This window comes from Macrobrachium nipponense, chromosome 15 (genome assembly GCF_015104395.2).
Source record: "Macrobrachium nipponense isolate FS-2020 chromosome 15, ASM1510439v2, whole genome shotgun sequence".
Classification (NCBI taxonomy): Eukaryota; Metazoa; Arthropoda; class Malacostraca; order Decapoda; family Palaemonidae; genus Macrobrachium; species Macrobrachium nipponense.
This window is the reverse complement of record NC_087208.1, coordinates 59,327,863-59,347,448: the sequence shown is the minus strand read 5'-3', so window position 1 is coordinate 59,347,448 and position 19,586 is coordinate 59,327,863. Positions and strand designations below refer to the sequence as shown.

The following is a 19,586-nucleotide window of genomic DNA, read 5'->3' as shown; positions in this document are numbered from 1 at the left end:
GTTCAAAGTATAAACAAGATCACCAAACAAAACTAAAGATGAAGAATAATGCACACAAGACAAAGAAAGAACTTTGTATATTCATGAAGTTTCAAATTAGCTATATAAATATGCACAAACAAAAATGCGCTCAGGATACAAATTAACTTTTTAGTCACAAAATCATTAAACGGGTTTTTCTTTGTTCTTCTGTTACTGCAAAATCAGCAAATCTCTCAAAGGAAATCTGCATTTATGTTCTGTGATTACAGAGCCACTTAATTTTTTATTTCATAAAAATAAATTTTTTCATAATAAAAAAATGTCTATGCAAACCCATTACTTTTATTTAGCCTATCTGCTCATGTGTGTGAATCTCCACACACAATCTACATACATAAAAAAATAGCAGCAGTTCCCTGTACTCATGTTAGCTTACTGCATTGACAGCTGGTTTCCTTAGGTCCCTTTCAGTGATGTCTCACTTCTTTCATGTACGTATTGTCTGAAGAGTTGCAACAGAGGTGGGCTCTTACAAGTATAAGTGTTTGTATATATGTATGAAAAAAATCAAGCTCAATAAAATATTCTGCATATTTATTTCACAAAATAAAACTATCACTTAGATGGGAGAGGTTAAGCTGTTGAAACCCTGGAATAAAAGAAAGTAACTGAGAAGGAAAACGGTTTGGAATCCACTGACCAAGAGTCTAATAAAGGTTCAAAGACTGGACTGGGATCCCATTACAAAAGATGTGATTTGAAATGTCTCTCTGATTTCAGGTGAAGTTGGGGATGACTTTCCTAATCTCCCCTAAAAAAGGGAGAGCATAACTTGCCACAACATCCACACCTAGCGATATGGATTCCACAAAATTGTAAAACCTTTTAGTAACCATAAAAAAAAAAAATTAGTAAAAGATGTCTGGGGGTATACTTAAACTGAAATCCAAATTTCTTTTAAAAAGTAATGAAGTCACCAAAACCCTGACCTTATCTGCTCAAACTTTGACATCTGCAGCAGCAGCAGCTTCTAAGATAGGCTCATACAATGTTGAGACAACTCGTCTGGTCAAGAAGATGATGTTCTTAGTGACCTGCTCCTTAATCTGATAAATGGATAAAAATATATAATCTAATTATCCTTCCTAAAGGCTTTGTCATACTGGCAAGCGTAAATCATCAATCCTGCTCTGAGAAGAGAATAAAGAACTTAAAAACAGACATGAGTGATTCCAACAACTCTCAGTCTGTTTTTGCCTAAAAGTCTGGAATGAAGATGAATTTGAGCTCCGAGTGCTAACACTAAAAATAAAGCTGAAAGGAGGCTAGGATAAGGTTCACCAAAGAAGCCTAACTTAGGGGTTCATAAGGAGGCCATCTAACACTTCTCAAGACTACAGAAGGGATCCCATTTGGTTATCTTTACTGATCTTGGAGGCAATACTCTTTCAAAGTTCTAGTAGAACTTTTGAATATGTGATGCCTCAACCCTGGTGTGATCCATGGTGATGAAAAGTGACATTTTCTGTCACATGCAAAAAAAAATAGAATCCCCCATTTGGATTGTTTTTTGTTTGTATGGTGTTTTTTACGTTGCATGGAACCAGCGGTTATTCAGCAGTAGGACCAACGGCTTTACGTGACTTCTGAACCACGTCGAGAGTGAACTTCTATCACCAGAAATACACATCTCTCACTCCTCAATGAATGGCCGAGAATTGAACCCGCGACCACCGAGGTGAGAAGCAAACAAATTTGGATTGTTAGAGATTAACTGCAGATACTTACTCACGAGTCTTGCGATGGACTTGGTGATGACCTCTCCTAAAAGATCACTTCTCAACAAGGCTTCACTAGATAACAGCCCAGCATGAAGGGCTGATCTTATCTACGAGGGTTATCCGTAAAAGAAGGTTCCCAAAGATTTTTCACGATGAAAAACATGATTATTGGCATTGGATAATACATTTTTGAAAAGCTTAAGACTTTTTCCTATTTTTCAACATAATCGCTGTTGAGATCAATGCATTTTTGCATGCGGTGTACAATCTTCTTTATGCCTGAATCATAGAACTCTCCCACCACTCCACGAAGGTAGCTTAAAACCTCTTCTTTCAGCTCCTGTCCGGTTCTGAAATGCATTATGGACATCTGTAAGTCTGTCTTTGAATTCTGCACCATTGGTGCACATGTTCTACACTCGTACATTTTTCTCCGTAGACTTCACACAGTTGGGAATGAATGTTCACGAGTGCAGTGTTTTTTACACACATAAAACGAATCACAGAGAGTAATTCGCACCTGGTGGGAAAAGCGAGCGGGAGGTCCATCTCTATCGGCTGCCAAGCCAAGGCCGAGCGTCGCAGACAGCTCGCTGGGGGGGAACTGGGAGAGGGGGAACCAAGCTACACGCTAGTGTCGGCGGATCCTGCGTAACAGCGTTCCTTGCGAATGCAGCTCCTTGAGAACCTTATTATACGGACAGCCCATGTAGTTTGTAGTTTTCAGGGAAACCTACAGAAGTGTGACTGCATAAACAGGCTTTTCCCACTTGCATAGCTGTTGCTCTGTTAACAGGCACTGGAAATGACACATATTATGACTTTGGACCTAAGGAGGAAGCAAGATGCACATGCACTAACCAAGAGTACATGGGACTGCTGCTTCTTCTTTTCTAATAGCACTGGAGTGCCTGGGGATATTCACAGATGCACAAATAGGCTAAGTAAAAGTAATGGGTTTGTTATGAAACAATTACTGCATACTGTCTTTCATTTGCCAAGCTCAAGGAGTACACCATTCCCAATTATCCCAGTACCAGTACCAACTAGTGCAGCTTTTTATGGGCAGAACACATTTGGAGGAAAGGATTTCCTTGCCAACCTTGCTTATAAGTTATTTTTAAATGCAACAGTAAAGGTCAAATGGAAAGCTGAGAACACTCTTTTTGAAACAATGTTGTGTATAAGAAATTAAAAAATTTACAAACTCTCATGTTCATATGAAAGTACTGTAAAATCTCTTGCTTTTAAAAATTTCAAATCACAAATAGGACCCAGAACAACTGTAGTCTTCTTAGTTATGGTAAATTCAAATTTATCAGCTGTAGTCACATCAAATCAGCATTAACATTTAAAGATCTATAACAAATTAGAGGCAGCTTACTTTTCAAAATGAAAGGCTTCACTGTGTTTACTATAGCCCAAAATATGGCTCAGACAAGGTGTGGCCTTTTGAAATAGCAAGGAAGCATAAAAGGAATTAAAAGCAGTACCAATGAATCATGATGACAAAACTGATAATGCAAACTTTGACTGGCAATACAACACTAAGGGCGAAGATCTTCAACTGTCATTGAAAGACCTACTTAAGTTTCAAGAATACTTGAGTGAAATCCTCAAAGTAGTTGCATGTGAAGGACCCCTTCAAGATCCAGTTTTATAAAGTTGATCAATAATGTTAAGGTTAATTAGCTAAAGTTCTAAATTTCTTAAGTAGTTGCCTAAGTCAGCAAAAGATTGGTCTTATTTAGGCATAGATTTAGTAGTGTATACAACTCACAACTTTGAGAAATGACTTGCTTTTTCTTGAATGCCCATCCATCATTAGCAAGAACAGTATTTCTAGCAAAATGACTGTTACAAGGTGGTACTGGCCTACCAGCCATGATTAATAACATGAAAAGCATTGAAGGAATGATTTGCACCTTCATATGAACATATTTTCCACATATGACAAGCAAGGTTCACATTAACTTCTTGTTTAAAGGACACATTGCCACTTAAAAAATACAATGCATCTACTGGAGGCATACCCTCTACCATTTGCCACAATTTTACTGTACGTAAGATCCCAAAGAACAAAAGTGGGAATATTGCACAAAAAATATTGTTCAGTTATGTTTTGTCTACTTCATAATCAGAACCTGTCCTCCAAACAATGGAATAAAAATAACAAATACCAGGATATCCATGATAAAAAGATAATGCTAAAAATTAGATGCTAATAACTAGCAAGTTTGTACAAACACCAAAATCTTTATCAACTAACAGCTAATTTCCATTAATACTCCCTGGTAAGTTTCTTAAAAATCAGTTTACTATCAGCAACAATTCACTCACACAGAAGCAAATTGTAACAAATCTACTTATCTAACAGTAACCACATGAAAATGTGCCACAACATGATTGGAGAGATGCCTTTGGTGCAGGGATTTCAATGAAAAAAAAAATCCTAGCAAAATTGTAATTGTAAAATTTTTTCATTAGCAAGTCACAACTGGAGAGTCCTATTTCACACAAAACGCTATACCAAAAAGAATAACAAACAACCATTCTAAATATAAAGCATGTTAAATTCTAAAATGAAAAAAAATTTAAGGGTCTACAGTTAATCTAACACAGCAAAAACACAACAGTATTTCAAAATCTACAAAATCACACTTAAAACCAATGAAGAAAAATTTCTAAAAACATTTAAAGCAACATCACAACAAACATACATATCCAACACAGAAATGACAGAAATAAGTGGAGAACTTTAAAAATGTATTGTAAATTGTACCACCTATGTACTAACATCACCAAAGAGATAAAAACAGTAACAAAACAAGTGCATTTTTAAAAAATTCCTACCTACAACTGGCAGAGGGCAGCCTTTTAAAAACTAAGAAGCAGTAAAAGCTACAACACTGCAAGCTAATATTTTTTAGGAAAATGCATCGAGAGAGCAAATTCATCTACAGCTAAAAAAAAAAAATTTAAATCCTACTAGTTTTGATCAAAGTATACCACCCAAGTATGCAATTATTTCTGATATTTGGAACACAAAAAAAATTATCTATATCCTGAGAACATCTTTGTTTTTAGAGGACAAAGATGAACATACAAAAGGTAATTATACTCTTTTCAATTTCACTGCCTCCATTAAATGTTCATGAAACGAAATGACCTGTGCTATCATTCAGTATCTCTTGAAATGACATGGCACCAGTCTAGCACACCACACCATAATTGGCCCAAAAATCAACATTTGTCCAAATACTGAGAAAAGCTTCCATGATATTACCACAAACTTTGATACTAATGTACTATACCTTACCAACTAAAAAAGCAGTACATACTCCAAAGTTACCAACAAGCAAAATGAGCTTGCCAGTAGTATAATTTCTAAAAGAACAACCCTTAAGAATAAACATGCTGCAAAGTACAGCTAATACAAACATCACCTTGACATGTTCAAACTTCTCTCTACGAGGATTAAAAATCCAATGGAAGATAGTTTCGATCGGTGTACGTAACAACACAAAAGAACCCACTCTAAAATATATTGCCAGTTCCAAAGTTCCCTTAAAGGACCTTTGTCCTACTGACATTTAGCAATAAACAGGAACCTTAACTTTCTTTCAAAAAGAAACTGACATATAGCAATAAACAGGAACTTTGACTTTCCTTCAAAAAGAAACTGACAAGACAAAATACGTACTCATACAACAAGAGGAGACAAAACCTTCACTTAAAAACAAAGTATATAAGTACATGAATTTTGAGGAAAATATATTCTATGACAAACTGCCCTAGTTCTTTCCTGACATGACCTGGTAATTCTGAATAAGGATAAACAATCAAATTGGCTCCTTCCACATAGCACTCATGATTTTTACTTGTTACAGGATTATTTGAAGTGATAACTGCAAACCATTAAGCCCTATAAATACAAGAAAATGTACGATACGCTTCCTTCCCAACACATACATAATATATGAAAATATATCTTCCATTTTATACAATAAAAAAATCACGAATCTTTTCTGTCTCCTACGGTGAAACTAGATGCACGTACCTTTTTGCCCATCCTTTTTGGCAGTACTGGAGGAGGTACATCTTCCTCTCCTCCAAGACTTACAGACCTAATTTGCTTCTCACTGCCTGAAATGGATAGGGGAAAACAATGAAAAAATCACATATTATTTTAGGAAAAGTTTTCCATAGAAGGGGTAAAGAATGAAAATTAATAAATTTTCTATAAAAGGGGTAATGAATGAAAATTCATAGAGATCCTGCCATAAGTGAGGCCAACTAAGACCACCAGACGTAAAACTTGCAACTGATCCAAGTACCATAAAATGAAGCATTTGACAAATAAAAATCTGGTGTAGAAACCTGACTTCACTAAAGATCAAAGCACAAGTATCCATTCATTAAAATGTTTACCTGTTTTCTGGTGTTTCAAAACCATGTACAGTAACAGCCACCTTCACATTTACTGGTAAATGATATTTATCAAAACACTTTTATTCACAGAAGCATATTAGAGGTGTTATAACAACCTCAGACACTTCACTTTTCTTTAGCTGACTGAAGATGATCATAGTAGCAGCACAATGGCTACACCACCTAAAGCTTAAAATACCCATCAACCATCAGTCTTGCTTTCAGTGCATTTACAGTGCTGTTAACAGCTGAGCATACCCATCAGGCAAGTTCTAGATGTAACAAGTCTCCAGGACCTTGATGATGGCCTTGGCCGCTCCTCTTGGGCTGAATGACCCCAAATGATTTTTGCAGATTCCACCTCTGCAGACAATCCAGCAAAGTATCAAAGGTAGAGGACTTTCATCAGATGCAGTTGAGGCCATCACTAGAACTTGCCAAGCTTCAACCATTAACCTATACCAAGCTAATTCTGTTATTAGTGCAGTGAAATGGGCATCGATCATGTTGACTCCATTAGTTCTTTAATTATAGATTTGACTTTTTTATAAGATTTAAAAAGAATTGTATATTAGTCAAAAAGTGTCATAGGGATTTCCTCCCATATCTCTTGAGATTCATAGACAATGAGCTAATTCTTCAATTGAACTGAAAGGACTTATTCAGCCTTTGAGAAGTTGAGAAGGTTCCTTACACATCAGAATAAGAGAATCTAAAATTTATGCCAAAGGCCAAGTGCTGGGACCTAAGAGGTCATTCAGTGCTGAAAGGGAAACTGATAATAAGGTTTAAAAGGTGCAGCAGGAGGAAAACCTCACAGTTGCACAATGAAACAATTGTTAGAGGGGGTGGAATGCCTGATGGAAGGAAGAGAATACAAATGGAGGCACAGTAAAAGGAATGAAAGGGGCTGCAGGTAGGGGCCAAAGGGACGCTGCAAAGACCCACCCTTGAGTAATGCCTACAGTGCACCATGTGATGCGGACTGATGGCACAAACCCCTGATGGGCTTAAGCATCAGCATCTTTGGCATCCATTCTCTGGCATCCATCACTAGCACCAGAAAACCTTCAGTAATTCAGCGATGACAAACCATCTACACCTATGGCGAACTTGAATACATTAGTTACACCTCTACACTGCTGCTTTTTACTAGTCAATCTTTCTAGTTCTCTCACTTCATCTCTCATCTATTTACGTACAATATTCCAAAGTTGCGAAATTCTGGTGTTAATAACTTCTATGTCGCACATTTACATTACGAGTAACTGATTTTCTGAATCAGCCAAAACCTATTCAAATTAGCATCTTAGTTTACACTCTTAAAATGGCTTGCTTTTAATTGTAACAATACTCTTACTTACCAGAACCTAATTATTAAATTATCCTAGTCTTCAAGTGCTCTCCTGGAGTCTTCAGGTCTAAATCACTGCATTGTTAGGCAAATATGATAAATCAAGACTAAAAGAAAGTAAGGTTGATGATTTTGGGTACTTAGAAGTTTCAGGTGGCCCATGGCCAACCTATTACTGAATTGTCAGCAAGACAAACACATTGATGGTCTGGAAACATTTGAAGACCATGAATATAGACATATTTTAATACCTGGTTTGTATAAAAAATATAATTTTGCTTTTGTTAAAAAATTGTGATTCTTGCACCAGTTTTCATAAACAAGGAAAATTTAATAGAGACATTAAGAAAGGACACAGATGAGAGGCTTCAGAAAGACAAAACATTAGCTTAAAATGATTAATAGTGCATTAACCTCTTGGAGGCAATGGAGGTAGAGATTCCTGGGATCCTTGTGAATCACTCCAGGAAGTATTGAGGGAGTCATGGGTTCCTGAGTTTCTTGGTGCATGAGGACTTGGAGGTCGAGAGTGCCTCCACCTTTGGCTGTCGTCACTTCTGGGGGAAAAAACTTTTTTCTTACTTGATTGATAATGTTACAGATGATGTCATTTAACAATACAATTACTTAATGTATTACATTTAATATGTAAAAAGTTTAGATCTTTGTAAATTCACTTAAAAGTAGCTTGTCTCTCCCTGTAGGGGGTACTACTTTAATTGTGCCTTGCACAGGATTATCAATGGAGATATAAACTACAGTACTTCTTAACTGAGAGGAAATTTCTGCACCATGATTACTCCATCTATAAACCTATGGGATTCTATAATATAACACACACACACTAGCATAATACTACCTTTCCCTTTACAATGTAATATGCAAGATACATTCTAGCAACAGTACATACACTGCCTTCGATGATGGTACTATCACATAATCACTGTTGAGGGATTTAGTTAACGACTTGGGTGAAGAGCCTCTGCTGTCTGTAATGAATGCTGAACGAGGTCTGGAATCCCGTTGACTTCCTCCTACACCTTCATCCCATTCCTATTAGTTTTCACAAAAGAATAATCATTAGTCGAGGACCATAAATTAGAATATTTCCCATATTTCCATTATGTTTAAAATTGCAATGTTTAAGCACTAGAACATCATAAATTTGCAGTGTAGTGTAGTACATCAAATTTAATTGACACTCAAAGGATATACATGTACATACTATGAGTATTCTGTTAACCCTTTAACGCCGATTGGACGTATTAAACGTCGACATAAATTGTCTGTTGGGCGCCGATTGGACGTATGGTACATCGATAAAAAAAGTTTTTTTTTAAATTCACGGATAAATACTTAGGCCTACCAGACGAAAACCTTTGAATCACGCGCCTTGGGGGATGCTGGGAGCTCACGGATCAAGGCGATGTTTTGTTTACAATCGTTACCCAGGCGCGCAAGCGCGAATTTCTTTCTTATCACATTAAAAAGTATCAGTGACATATCTCAGGAATTATTTTGTCACTTTGTCATAATTTTTGCACCATTTTAAATTGGCCGTTACATGGAGTATTATATATGAAAATGTGCGCAATTTCATGTAGAATACAAAAAAAATACTCATGATTGTAGCTTTTGGCAGTTTTGAAATATTTTCATATAAATAACGATTAGTGCCAAAATTTCAACCTTCAGTCAACTTTGACTCTACCGAAATGGTCGAAAAACGCAATTGTAAGCTAAAACTCTTATATTCTAGTAATATTAAATCATTTACCTTCATTTTGCAACAAATTGGAAGTTCTAGCACAATATTTTGATTTATGGTGAATTTATGAAAAAAACTTTTTCCTTACGTCCGCGCGGTAACTCTTCCGAAAAAAAATCAGAAATTTTTTCGTGTGATTGTCGTAATGTTTGCACCATTTTAAATTAGCCATTACATAAAGTTTTATATATGGAAATGAGCGCAATTTCATGCAAAATACAACTAAAAACAATCCATGGTTGTAGCTTTTATCAGTTTTGAAATATTTTCATATAAATAACGATGTGACAAAATTTCAACCTTCGGTCAACTTTGACTCAACAAAAATGGTCGAAAAATGCAATTGTAAGCTAAAACTCTTATATTCTAGTAATATTCAATCATTTACCTTCATTTTGCAACAAATCGGAAGTCTCTAGCACAATATTTCGATTTATGGTAAATTTATGAAAAAAAAAAAACAAAAAAAAAAAAAAATTTCCTTACGTCCGCGTGGTAACTCTTCCGAAAAAATCAGAAATTTTTTCGTGCGATTGTCGTAATGTTTGCACCATTTTAAATTAGTCGTTACATAAAGTTTTATATGTGAAAATGTGTGCAATTTCATGTAGAATACAACAAAAAATAATTGAAGGTTGTAGCTTTTCTGATTTTTGAAATATTTGTGTATATATCATGATAAATAGAAAAAAACCATGTTCGGTCAACTTTGACTCTACCAAAATGGTCGAAAAACGCAATTATAAGCTAAAACTCTTACAGTCTAGTAACATTCAGTCATTTATCTTCATTTTGAAACAAATTCGAAGTCTCTAGCTCAATATAGATTTATGGTGAATTTAAAAAAAAAACTTTCCTTCCCTCCATGCGCGGATTCTCCGCCGCAAATCTCCGAAATGCGTGCGTCGCATTCTCGTAATATTTGCTCCGTTTCATATTAGGCGTTTCATAGAGTTTTATATATGGAAATGTGTGCAATTTCATGTAGAATACAACAAAAAACCATTGAAGGTTGTAGCTTTTCTCATTTTTGAAATATTTGCATATAAAAAAAATATATAAAAAAAAATAAGACATTCGGTCAACTTTAATTCGTCCGAAATGGTCGAAAAATGCAATTGTAAGCTAAAACTCTTAAATTATAGTAATATTCAATCATTTATCTTAATTTTGAAACAAATTGGAAGTCTCTAGAAAAACATTTAGATTTATGGTGAATTTTTGAAAAAAACATTTTTTTTCGTCCTCGCATTACGAATTCATGCATCATTTTGTGATAATATTTTCTCTGTGTTGCTTTGATCGTTTTACAATATGTTATATACCAAAATGATCAAAATTTAGTGTACACTACAATTTTTAAAAATTAACTCGTTAGCTTTAACTGTTTTGCTCAAAGCGCGATTTGAATACAATTACATATATATGAAATTTTGTTTTCGCGCTATCATATATTGCATTATTTATATATCATAATGATATTTTTTTTAATTTCTGATGGTTGTATACTAAACTTCAGGCAATGACAAAAAAAGGAGCCAAAATGAACTCAACCTTGAAAACTAAGCGCGCTGTGATTTTTTGAAAAAAATATTTTTTCCGCTTCGGCGCTCACTCCGAGACCCCCTCAGCATACAGGAGACGATTTTTATTATACCCCTTCGGCGTTAAAGGGTTAACAAACTATTTTACCTAGTCTTCTTCTTATGTAGGTAAAACAAGACCCTTGAAAATTAATATCCAGTTAACTGCAACTAAGTGTTACCTGAAACAAGATATTTTGCAGATGTATAAAGGACCAAGCTTCCTTGTTGAATGAAAACCATGAAATAAAGTAAAGGCTTCAAAACACAACATGGAAGACTGGGTTAAAACAAGAGAATGCGAGCACGTTATACTCTAGAATGAGAGCAAATATAATCATGACTTCTTGTGTCAGGCAGCGGCAACAATTGAATTGAGTATCTGACAACACTTTGCAGTGTTACCAGTCTCCCATTTTAAGCAATTTTTAAGATTATGTTATTTTTTAACAGGTATAAAGGTGCTCTTTTGTGGCAGCTTGAACTATGGTTTGAGAGACCAATATTATTAGAAGCTCAATACAAAAATCATATGTATGCACAAACTCTTTCTCTAGCTGTAATCTGGCTGGTTTTGGAACTGTGAACAACAGGTTCTGATAACAACTAGCAGCTTAAAAGTACATTCAACTTCGGAATATACAAGTCTGCTGTATAGTCATGATGCATTTCACTGCACATTTTCTTTTTTAATCAAACCCATGCCTATGACTGCTCCTGCATACTCAATGGCTCCCATGGCCACAGGAGCCATTCCATCTTCAATTTCAGCATTGCTCATTACCTGTGATTTGGGTAGACCGTCTCTTCCTAAGGACGTAACCCACGGGGTATTTGTCTTCCAACCAACTTTGTCCCTGTGGAACATCTGTCAAAGGTTTCAGGTGAAATGACTCCTCCTAATAGCATTCCTCTCCCAAACTTCAAATACTGAGAAAAAGGCTGACCCTTCTCACCATACCACTGATTATATATATAAGTTTAGTCATTGTTTCATTTTTATTTTCTGTACTGGCGAAATGTGTGTGTTGTTCAATGTATGGGGAATATGTTTGATTTTAGAAAATGTTTTAATGTATTTAAGTTGTGTTGTGGCGGCATAGAAGACAAGATGGCAGCGGCATGAGGTTGAAATGTAAACAAAACAGTGAGCGCAGAACAGAAGACATGGATCTGGTGTTTGGTCTTGTAGGAGAGAGCTCTCTCTTATAGGACTTTGTGGGTTGTGAGTCTTGTTGTGGTGCTGTTCAGTCTTCAAGCTGGATTATGCTGGGACCAAGGAACATGTACAGGTGGGTAGATTGTATGATTGTTGCATAGATGAAAGATTAGGCTAAGAAAATATTTAAAATCATAAGGCCTTATTAGGACTCAAACTATCAGCAGTCTCATGCATGCAAGTTTTCTTAGTCTTCCCGACAGTCATGACTTGTACTGGCCTTCTCCAGGTCACTACAGTAGTTCTGAGTCACTCCACCTAGGAAAAAGTCAAGCCACTAACTAACCACCTCCTGGCTGTATCAAGGCCAAAATAGAAACCACAAACTGAGCTTCTGGATCTTCCTGTCCCACTACTAGCTCTCTTCTTGTCACCCATACATGAATAGTGCCACTACCAGACTGTCTTCTCTTAAACTGTGTTCTTAAGCAGTGCTTCTCTTCACACTTCTCCAAGTTGTTCTTGCCTCCCTGATCCCCTTCAAATGCCAACTCACCATCTTTAAGTAAGGTTTCTTTACACACTCATCCACCAGGATCCCATGAACTAAAGAGGCCCCTGACATCACCATACTCCTATGAGCCTGTTCTGATTCCTCTAAGGATAGTGTTGATCACTGAAAACTCAAATGAGGAAAATGCAATGGATTTGCAAGCAGTCCCATTCGACAATTCCTTCATGGAAATCCTCAAATGTGCCTACAACAATTGCATGATGCTTTGGCTCCTGTTCCTTAGGGAAAATGATGATGTGTTGGGAGTGAAGACCTTTGCATTTCCTCCGAGAGTCACTGAATTCCATTCTTAAGGACCAGCCCGAGAAGTCTGTATAAAACTCAGGGGTCTGGAAAACTAATCCTTATTATTATTATAATATCCACTCTTAAGAATTTCTTGCTGCATATAAAGGTTAGCAGCTCTGGCTAGGGTTTTGACCATCCTAGTAAGGCTCTCCATCATGTTCCTCTGCCAGACCAGTGCCTTTACAAGTTTTATCAAATAAAGAACTGCCCTTTACAGACTAGGATTCCTTCATTCACCTTCAAGTTAATAACTAGGGATGGGCTTCTGTTCTTATGTTCATTATATATACTACATGCTGATGAATGTGTGAATGTGAAGATTGAGAGGAATGGAGATTTCCTAGACCTCTACAGCATGGTCTGGACATACACAATAGGGTCCTTCATTTTTTAACATATAGCAACTTCCTATGGCCATGAAATGTTAGAAAAAATACGACAATTTATGATAAATGGGTCTGTAGGAATGTTTCTAATTGTAAACATAACTTACAGCTCTTAATCAATACTGATAATGATTTACATACTAATCTCAATTAATTTTTATCTTTTTCAAGAAAACCCTAAAAACACAAACTACTTCCACATCTTAACATCACCTGAGGTTTGGCATACAATTCATCATCATGGGATGCAGACTGAAAGTGAGCATAGAGAGAAGATGCCTGTGATGAACGCTGTGATGAGTGTCCTGATGTAGATGAAGAACTTAAACTAGCAGCACACTTGTCTGAAGGCAGTGGTGGTAAAGGAGAACTGTAAAATAAGAGCAAAATTAGAATAAATTCAGCAAAATCACTCATACTTGAGATTTAATAACTAATAATTTTGAGATGGAAATGTTATTTATCCTATACTGTATGTACCATTCTGTTAACCAGCAGGGCATGAAAACAGGGCATCTTGGAGGAGGGTTTTTAATATAATTTTCAAAATACATTAAGAAAGCTGACTGACTCACTTGATAATAGAACCAATTCTCCTGAATTCAGTGGCAGGATCAGAGTCAGCTCGTCTGTGTGTGAGAGGTGGAGGAGGTGTGGACTGCAGAGACGAAACAGATCTCTGGGACTGAGGAGTTGAGCATATCTTTCGTACCTTATTTCGTAAGTCTTCAAATACCTAAAATAGAGAAAGGATAATGGAAAAATATTACAGTTTAAAAAGTAATAAGTACAGTTTCAGCAAAATTATACACACTGCATATACATAAGAATAAAGGGTGTATGATGTAACAGTTATATCTCCATTTGCCATCAAACTAACAAAAGTATCACCAGCAAAGACAATAGTAAACATGAGAACAAAACTAATATAACATTAATAGAAAGCTGATCTAATACTATGAAATGTAAAGAATTGATGAAACTCTTTCAAATATACAGTAAAAATCAATTTGCACAGTCAAGTAGCTAAAGTAATACGTACATACTACATTGAAAATAATTTAGCATAAATGAAAATTTTTATAAAGATAGGTGATTAGTGTCACGAAAGAAACTAATCCACATGAAGTGCCCAAAATTGGCAACAGCATCCACCTAGGTGGGAGTGTCATTCATTTCAGCTTCACTCCAGAGGTTTCACTAGAAATTATAATGCTCAACTACTTATTTGCAGATCACATAAGAATGGTAAGAAGTAGATTTTGGCTATGGGATCCAAAAGCTTTAATTAACCTCTACAACTCAATAATAAATCTTCTATTATTAATATCATGAAAGACTTTTTAATCAATACTAAACATCTAAAACAGGAAACAACATAAATCGAAAGAAATGCTGCATGTAGTAAATATCAAAACTACCAATAACAAGTTACCTCTACTAGACGTCTATGCAAGGGTTGGTTGGCCAGTGGTGCAATCTTTCCATGAAGTTCAAGAGCACCCTCTAGGATTAAAGTCTGTAACAAAATAGGAAAATAAAAAAAACTGCAGAACTGGTCATATATGAAGAGAGTTGCCCAACTCAATAAAATCTTGTCAATGTAAATTTGAAAATGACAAATATTGTGAGCAGAATGTGACTTATTATGTAGTTGAATTCCAATGTGTACACAAATTAAGGATAATAAATTAAATGTTATATCCTTTATCATTAGAACTATACATTTTTTAAACACTCTGACTACCTCATTTCCTTTGCGCATATTTCAAACTTTTTCTTGAATACTGTTTATCATCTAAAAATAAACGGTACCAAATATTCATAAGTTTTGATAAATCTAGTTAAGCAGCTAAGTATCTTTTTTTGGCCTTTATTAACTTTAATAACATATGAGAATAAGCAAGTCTAAAAAATCATTCCCTATGCCTAAAAACCTCTGCATAATCTTTTCTCCAATTTCAGTTGTATCTTGTCCTACTGCCTCTGAAAGAAACACTACTTCTTTTGGTCTTGCTCGCCTACTACCAATATGATAAATTTTTAAGATTTATATTTTTCATAGCTAACAAACCTGATCTTAACAATAGGATAAATCTTCTGGTGCCAACTGGAAACTGGTTAAAAAACAATAAAAGATTGTAGTATATGCAAAGAATCTGTGGCATCTGGCATCTAATGCATAGAGGAGGTGGAGAGTGGTCACCGACCCCACATGAAACCTGTGAAGCATTTAGTCTTCCTTCCAACCCACGATTACAAGAGGGGTGGCTAGATTATTATTATTAAGAGGGCTTAGTTTTTCCAGACCTCTGAGTCTCAAGTAGACTCTTCTCGGGGTGGTAGAGGTGGGCAGAAGGAAAAAGAAGGGGAAGCAGAACCATCCACTTGAGGAAGGGTGAATCCTTCCCAAGACGGAGGCGTAGACATCCTACGATGCTTCCTCTTCTTGATGAAGTTCTTCCACTGCATTACAGACCAGGAATGACTCCAGGTATGGACTGGTTACATTACAAAAATTAGCATGACAACTACTGCAAGTAGTATGGGGGTTAGTCAAGGTGGAGGCTAGGAAGTGTGAGCATGGAAATCCTGGAAGGCCAGGACAGATATGTTGACACTAGCGACTTCTTAGAATCCATGAAGAAATCCATGGAATCAGACTAAGCACACACACACACACCCAAAAACACAAAAAAGCAATAAGGAATCACGGGCTATCCAACACTAAACCGGTATGAGGGGAGGAGAGCAAAAGAACATAATGCTCTCCAAGGTGGTTGAAGAAAGATTAAATGCATCATGGGGTTCATGCGTTGTCAGTGACCACACTCCACTTCTTCTATGTATTAGATACCAGATGCCATAGATTCCTTGCATATACAATCTTTGATTGTATGTTAACTGGTTTCCAGCTGGTACCAGAAGATTTATCCTGTTGTTAAGACCAAAGGTTTGTTCCCCATATGAACAACTTTAATTTTTTCTTGCTCTAATTTTCATCTCTCATTAAAAAAAATTATTTGGGCTAATGCTAAAAGGCCTAGAAGAGAATCAGATGTCTGGATAACCTAATACAATTATTATTAATAAATTACTACCCCTTGCTATAGACTATACTTCCCTAGGCTCAATAGAGTTGGCTGTCCATTTAAACTTTTGTAAGGATGGGCAATGCTTGAGCCACCGACAATGTAATAAATTCTAAACAAAATTTAACAAGAGTTCAATGTGAGGTAAGAATATAAATATGTAACTATTAGTTGTGATTAAACAGTAGAAGAGAGAATATATGAAATAAATATGGCTCAGGTTTTCTTACCCTTAAGCAAATGCCAACCACATTTAAAAATATTTCAAAAGAGTGAAATTCTTATGAAATAATGTTGGACAGATTTCTATCTTTTATTTTTTAACATGTTACACAACACACTAGCACCTATATTATTTCTCCATACATCTATGGTAAAGTCTGTTTTCTGATAAATTTACAATAATACCTGCCTCCACATATGAGTTAATAAGTACACATAACTTCTAATCTGATGAAATTAAAGCAAAATTTCTTGTCTAACATTCTTTTTCCAGATAAATACCACATTAATACAAGATCATACTTTCCCTTTAAAAGGTAATCTGATTAACAAACAGCAGGCCTTACCTGCTCATTAAAAAGAACTTTGAGCCTGTTAACATGTTCTGAATTCTCGGGATACATGTGGAGATAATCAGGACCAAAGAAAGCATCTTGATATTTAGCAATGCCTCCATTTACTGCAGCATCAATGGTGCCTTGAAGCCTCATTGTAAACGGCTGGATGTTGTCCTGTTAAAAAGAGGAAAAAATATGTTAAAACTTGTGACAAAATAACCATTTGTTGAAAATTGTATTTTTCCTAACTATACAAACCTGAGGTCCTTTAACAATAGGAATATACTTTCAGCGTAGCTGGAATTATGGCCGTTGAATCATGAACAAGGTGGTTAGGCAGTAACTACCGTGGGGCAGGCTAGCCTGCCCGGATGTAAACACTCCACTTTGCCTTTCGGCCCAGGTTCAGATTGAGGGGTGGCATGAGGTGGGCATATTTGTTAAAGGGCCTCAGGTTTGTATAGTTAGGAAAAATACAATTTTCGACAAATTGTTATTTGTTCCGATACGTAATACAAACCTTTCCGTCCTTTAACAATAGGAAGACTCAATGATAGGTGGGAGGAATCTGATTGAGCCTCTAGAAATGACTGGAGTTCTGCGCACCTAGGCTACTCCTCCTGGTCGTAAGAGCGAGGAGTGCCCTGCTGCCTCTGACAACTTGATCAGAGTCAGACTTCTGGGTCTTTTCGAAATAAGTGAGGGATCGTAACTCATCCGAAAAAGGGCTGTGAAGAATATTGGCGTCAGAGACATTAATGCAAAGTTCTGGGAAGGGTTTGCATTATTGTCAGTCTCCTTCCTCCCCTTGCTAGAGGAAGGAGCGGGATTGCTTCTATGATTCTGATAAGAAACAAAAAGGATGCTTATTCTTATAATGTAAGTTTGGAATGCAATTATAGTTGTGGTAATACGATTAATTCACCTCAGAACATGTGTATCATGTTATGAAATGTATGTTTTGGTGTGTTCAGATTCCCAAATTTAAAGATACCATGTTTTAAGTGATCCATACTTTTCATTTTTAAGTACGTAAAACAGAGAGAGTGAAAGCTCATAAGCCTTTTGAAGAGGGTTGTTGTCACACTTTGAGAATGTCTTAGCTAAGCTGATTTCTTTATCGGCGCAACAAGTGTGTAAGACCTCCCAGGCTGCACTGTTATTAAACCCCTTGAAGATAGATGAGTTAAGCTAATTTTTAATCATCCCGGTCGGGCATGTAATGGAACAAGGAGCCTTGTTCTTTCTACTCAATAACCCTATAGAGATGGCGAAGTGTTTTCGTTTCTGCTAACCACCCCATATGCCATATACACTTACAGGGATAGAGAACCTTATTCATTCGCTTTTGAGGCAGAGCGGCGTGTGTTAGAGTTTAATATTGCTCTCTCTCTCTCTCAAAATCTCTCTCTCTCGCTCGCTCGGTTGCGAGGCTGTTTCAGTAACTTAACGTAACGAGCTGGTCACTCATTTCTTAGTAAAGTATGTGTTGTTTGTGGAATCTGAACATAGTATTATTTCTGTTAGGTTCGTGAAGGTGCCCACGAAAATAGTGAAAAAGTGTAAAATTGTAACAGGCCTTTTGATGGAAGCTGCAGCTGTGTATAAGGTATTTTTACAAATGTTTTGAAGTGCACTTCGAGGTTTTTATAAATTTTTTTAAACATTTATCTTTTACTTTGTTCTTTTGACATAACCAAATTTTATATGCTTAATGTTTGTACTGTCAATGCTTTAATTGTTTTCGTATTATGCATTGTTTTTGCATTGTCTTTATTTTGTTTAATTAGTTTGAATAATATTCTATTCTGAAATTGTTTGAATCTAACACTTGCAAATTAATTTTTATTTAATGAAATATCATTTCAAATTTAATTACTGCTTTATGATTTAATTTAATTAATTTTCTGGATAAACTGATTTAATTTTGCTTAATAATCAATTCAAGAATTAATTAAACTTTTGTTTTCAAATAATAACAATTTCCCTGAGATTGTGAATTTCACTTATAAATTTTGAATTTAGAAATAAAATTTTGTATTTAAAATTTATATGAATATTTTATTTTAACCACCAGTACTGTATTTTATTTTTGTTTAGGTAGAAATATTGAGTGATAATTGTGACGTTTCCCACAAATAAAACAGAATCAGGGAAATACTTAGATTTGAATTTACAGGAGTGATGCCCTTTAATTAAGATTACCTCACACCTATTTTAATGAACTTAGACTGATTGTTTTCTTGACTGTTCAGTTATTTAAGGGCTCACTCTTACCTTTAGAGTATTCAGTCGTTTATTATTTGTGATGAAGGGTCAGGTGTCTGGCTGTAGTGAGGTAAGTAATAACCAGGTACTTGAACAAACTGTGCCCTAAGTACAAAGGGTGTCCCAGACCCAGGAATAAAAGGGTCTCTTGTACTAGCAAGTAAAAATGATATTGTTATTGTACAATAAAGTTTCATACATACTTACCTGGCAGATATATACTTAGCTATAGACTCCGTCGTCCCCGATAGAAATTCGAATTTCGCGGCACACGCTATAGGTAGGTAGGTCAGGTGATCTACCGGCCTGCCGCTGGGTGGCAGGAATAGGAACTATTACCTTCTAAGGACAGATTTTTCT

General features: G+C 35.9%; 1 protein-coding gene across 1 annotated transcript in view; it reads right to left on the bottom strand.

Moving 5' to 3' along the window:
• The window catches only part of LOC135194991 (dedicator of cytokinesis protein 4-like), a 180,019-nt gene that overhangs the window by 15,719 nt on the left and 144,714 nt on the right, over nt 1–19,586 (bottom strand). Inside the window, exons 2-8 of the mRNA XM_064221244.1 lie at nt 16,968–17,132; nt 14,742–14,825; nt 13,882–14,042; nt 13,520–13,676; nt 8,459–8,601; nt 7,963–8,105; nt 5,824–5,909 (exon numbers count right to left, since the gene is read on the bottom strand). Of these exons, the coding sequence (XP_064077314.1) occupies nt 5,824–5,909; nt 7,963–8,105; nt 8,459–8,601; nt 13,520–13,676; nt 13,882–14,042; nt 14,742–14,825; nt 16,968–17,111 (918 nt within the window). The 5' untranslated portion in view covers nt 17,112–17,132. The remainder of the gene's footprint in view (nt 1–5,823; nt 5,910–7,962; nt 8,106–8,458; nt 8,602–13,519; nt 13,677–13,881; nt 14,043–14,741; nt 14,826–16,967; nt 17,133–19,586) is intronic.